Raw genomic sequence first — 2961 nt, forward strand, 5'->3', positions numbered from 1 at the left:
TATATATATATATATATATATATATATATATATATCATCTGTGTATTCAGCTGTTTGCCAGGAGTTGCCCTTCAATGCACCAAAATCAATCAGACAAAATCAGCGCTGCCTATATGTGACGGCAGCCAGATAGCACTGAAACAAAAACTTCACTGAAAAGCCCTCATCCATGTAAACTGATGCACCGTCATCATTCCATTGGAGGGAAAACTTTTAAATTGTATCAAAACTCAAGAACAAAAAACTTAATAAATTACAGCCTAGCAGCCCTTAGACGTGGCTGCTGCATTAATTTCCTTTTTTTTTTTCCAGGTTTTCCCCTTTATTTGCACCTGGTGATCCTGCCTGACACTTCCTGTCCGGGGGTGAGAACGCTCACATACCACACTGTATCTGCAGCATTGTCATCCTAGGACAGTTAGTGTCTTTGGATTACAGAACATCCACCTGTCCTTTGCTTCATGCCATAAGTGTGTGCAGTGGCGTCACAAGAGGGGTGTGGGGGGTGCGGCCCGCACCCGGGTGACACCATTGGAGGGGTGAGTCATTTTGGTGTCACCCCCTCTAAAAAGTCAGGCACTCGGTCATGGACCGAGAGCCTGACAGTGTCAGAAGAGAGGAGGGGACCAGGTGGCATACCTCATCCCGCCGGGTGAACGTCCCCTCCTCTCTCTGCCAGCGTCCATCACCAAGATGGCCGCCGGCAGGTGTCAATTAGATGACCGTGCATGCGCGATGACGTCATGACGAGGTGTCATCCAATCTCTGCTCCGGGTGACACCCGGCCTCGGGATGCCCCTGAGTGTTTGGGGTGTTCTGTAGTCCACTGAGTTGAGCATGGGTTGAGTGATCCCACCTGGGATTTTCAGTACAATACATTGACATTAAAGTTAATTTTTAGGGTTTACATATATTTTAATTTTTTTTTGTACAAGCAATGGCACAACAAATGCACAACAAATGCACCTGAATGTACTCAGAATTCTCTTTGATATGACCAGTTTGTGTCACTATACAAGAAGATATATGACATATCTCATACACTGTGTGCATGTCAAAGCCTATTGGTCCTTTTTGGTATTTTTCATTAAAACCTATACCTGACCCATCCTCCACCCAAATGACAAAACACAAGAACATGAAAGGCACTATGGAGAAAGGATTCTCCTTCTGGCTTGGATGAAGACTCGAGCGTGTAAAGGTTGCCCCCCGTCCCCCCGTTGTGCCGCTTGACAATGCAAAGATGTGATTGCATTCGCAAGGCTCTGATTTCACCCCCTCCCTGCCTCCCCCACCCCACAGCTGGAACGCAATTCACAATGAGACAGAGAAGGAAAATAGGTCATAGTGCATTCACGCAGCTTCACTCACCTCTCATAGAAATCATTTCTGTAGTAATCAATGTCAAAATCATAGCCGCTGTGAAGAGAATAGAGGGAATTTTAAATTGCAAGCACAACGGGTAAAGAAAAAAAAAAGGGATCGGGGTAAGCGACGACATAAAGAATATGTGCTAGAACTTGTTTCATAAAACTATTACCCTGCGCTCTGGTGTATTTCCCTTGGGCCCTCGATCACGCCATAACCCCTAGTATCTGCAGAACACTAAATTACACATTAAAGGCGTCATTCATATTTAACCTGTCCCCTGCTGGTGGATGGGGGCCTGCAGGTCTATGCAATACGCCCCTCTATAGATCCCTATAAATGACTGCAGAGCAAGGATATATATCGATATATATATGGTGCGCAGTCATGTTGGAACAGAAAGGGGCCATCCCCAAACTGTTCCCACAGAGTTGGGAGCATAAAATTGTCCAAAATGTCTTGGTATGCTGATGCCTCAAGAGTTCCCTGCACTGGAACTAAGGGGCCAAGCCCAACCCCTGAAAAACAACCCCACACCATAATCCTCCCTCCACCAAACTTTACACTTGGCACAATGCAGTCAGGCAATTACCGTTCTACTGGCAATCGCCAAACCCAGACATGTCCATCAGATTGCCAGACAGAGAAGCGTGATTCGCCACTCCAGAGAACACATCTCCACTTCCCTAGAGTCCAATGGCGGCGTGCTTTACACCACTGCATCCGACGCTTTGCACTGCACTTGGTGATGTAAGGCTTGGGTGCAGCTGCTTGGCCATGGAAACCAATTCCATGTAGCTCTCTACGCACTGTTGTTGTGCCAGTCTGAAGGCCACACGAAGTTTGGAGGTCTATAGCTATTGACTCTGCAGGCATGCGCTGACCCCTCTCTGTCATTTTTCGTGGCTGAGTTGCTGTTGCTCCCAGTTGCTTCCACTTTGTTATAATACCACTAACAGGTGACCGTGGAATATTTAGTAGCAAGGAAATTTCTCGAAACACTTGAATCCAATGATTTGGAGGGGACCTCCCCCAGCCCGTGACAGGAGAGTGAAATAAGAAGCAGAACACTGATAAGCTCATTGCTCTGTCTCTCTGCTCACTCCTACTATCAATATGTTCTTTGTTAACACATACACAGTGCAGCACAACTGATTGGCTCCTTATACTGCTTTCCCCTCTGTCAGTCCTCCTATCAGCATGTTTCTTGACTGCACATGGACATTGTTAATAATATTTATTGGTCTCCTCCCCACCCCCAGTGTGTGACTGGACAGTGAAAGCAGAAGCTACAGACAGAAGAGTGTATCTCTGTCGAACTGATCTCTACTCCTATCAGCCTGGCTCCGTATGCTGCTTTCCCCATTCCCATTCTGAGCTCTGCTAATACAGAAGATTGCAAGAGGCTGATACCAAGTCAAATGAAGGTGTGAATATTGTGTGTATTGCATTAAAATATACACGGATACAGAGATGTGATCATTTAAGTCTTTTACATCTGCTAAAATAAGAATACAAAACAATACAAGAAAACCATTGGCCGTTATGGCCATAAAGACAGTTTTCTAGGGCAGCGGTTGCCAAACTTTCGGA

The 2961-nt window shown here is 45.8% G+C and overlaps 1 protein-coding gene across 3 annotated transcripts in view; it reads right to left on the bottom strand.

Annotated features, from left to right (window-relative positions):
• RALY (RALY heterogeneous nuclear ribonucleoprotein) overlaps positions 1-2961 on the bottom strand; it is a 68304-nt gene that overhangs the window by 9418 nt on the left and 55925 nt on the right. For 2 of the 3 annotated variants that reach the window (XM_018571483.1, XM_018571485.1), the window contains exon 4: positions 1372-1419. The exons of the other annotated variant lie outside the window; for it this stretch is intronic. In XM_018571483.1, the coding sequence (XP_018426985.1) occupies positions 1372-1419 (48 nt within the window). The remainder of the gene's footprint in view (positions 1-1371; positions 1420-2961) is intronic. 3 annotated transcript variants of the gene reach the window in all.

This window comes from Nanorana parkeri, unplaced genomic scaffold, assembly GCF_000935625.1.
Source record: "Nanorana parkeri isolate BGI_ZX_2015 unplaced genomic scaffold, ASM93562v1 scaffold1766, whole genome shotgun sequence".
NCBI lineage: Eukaryota > Metazoa > Chordata > Amphibia > Anura > Dicroglossidae > Nanorana > Nanorana parkeri.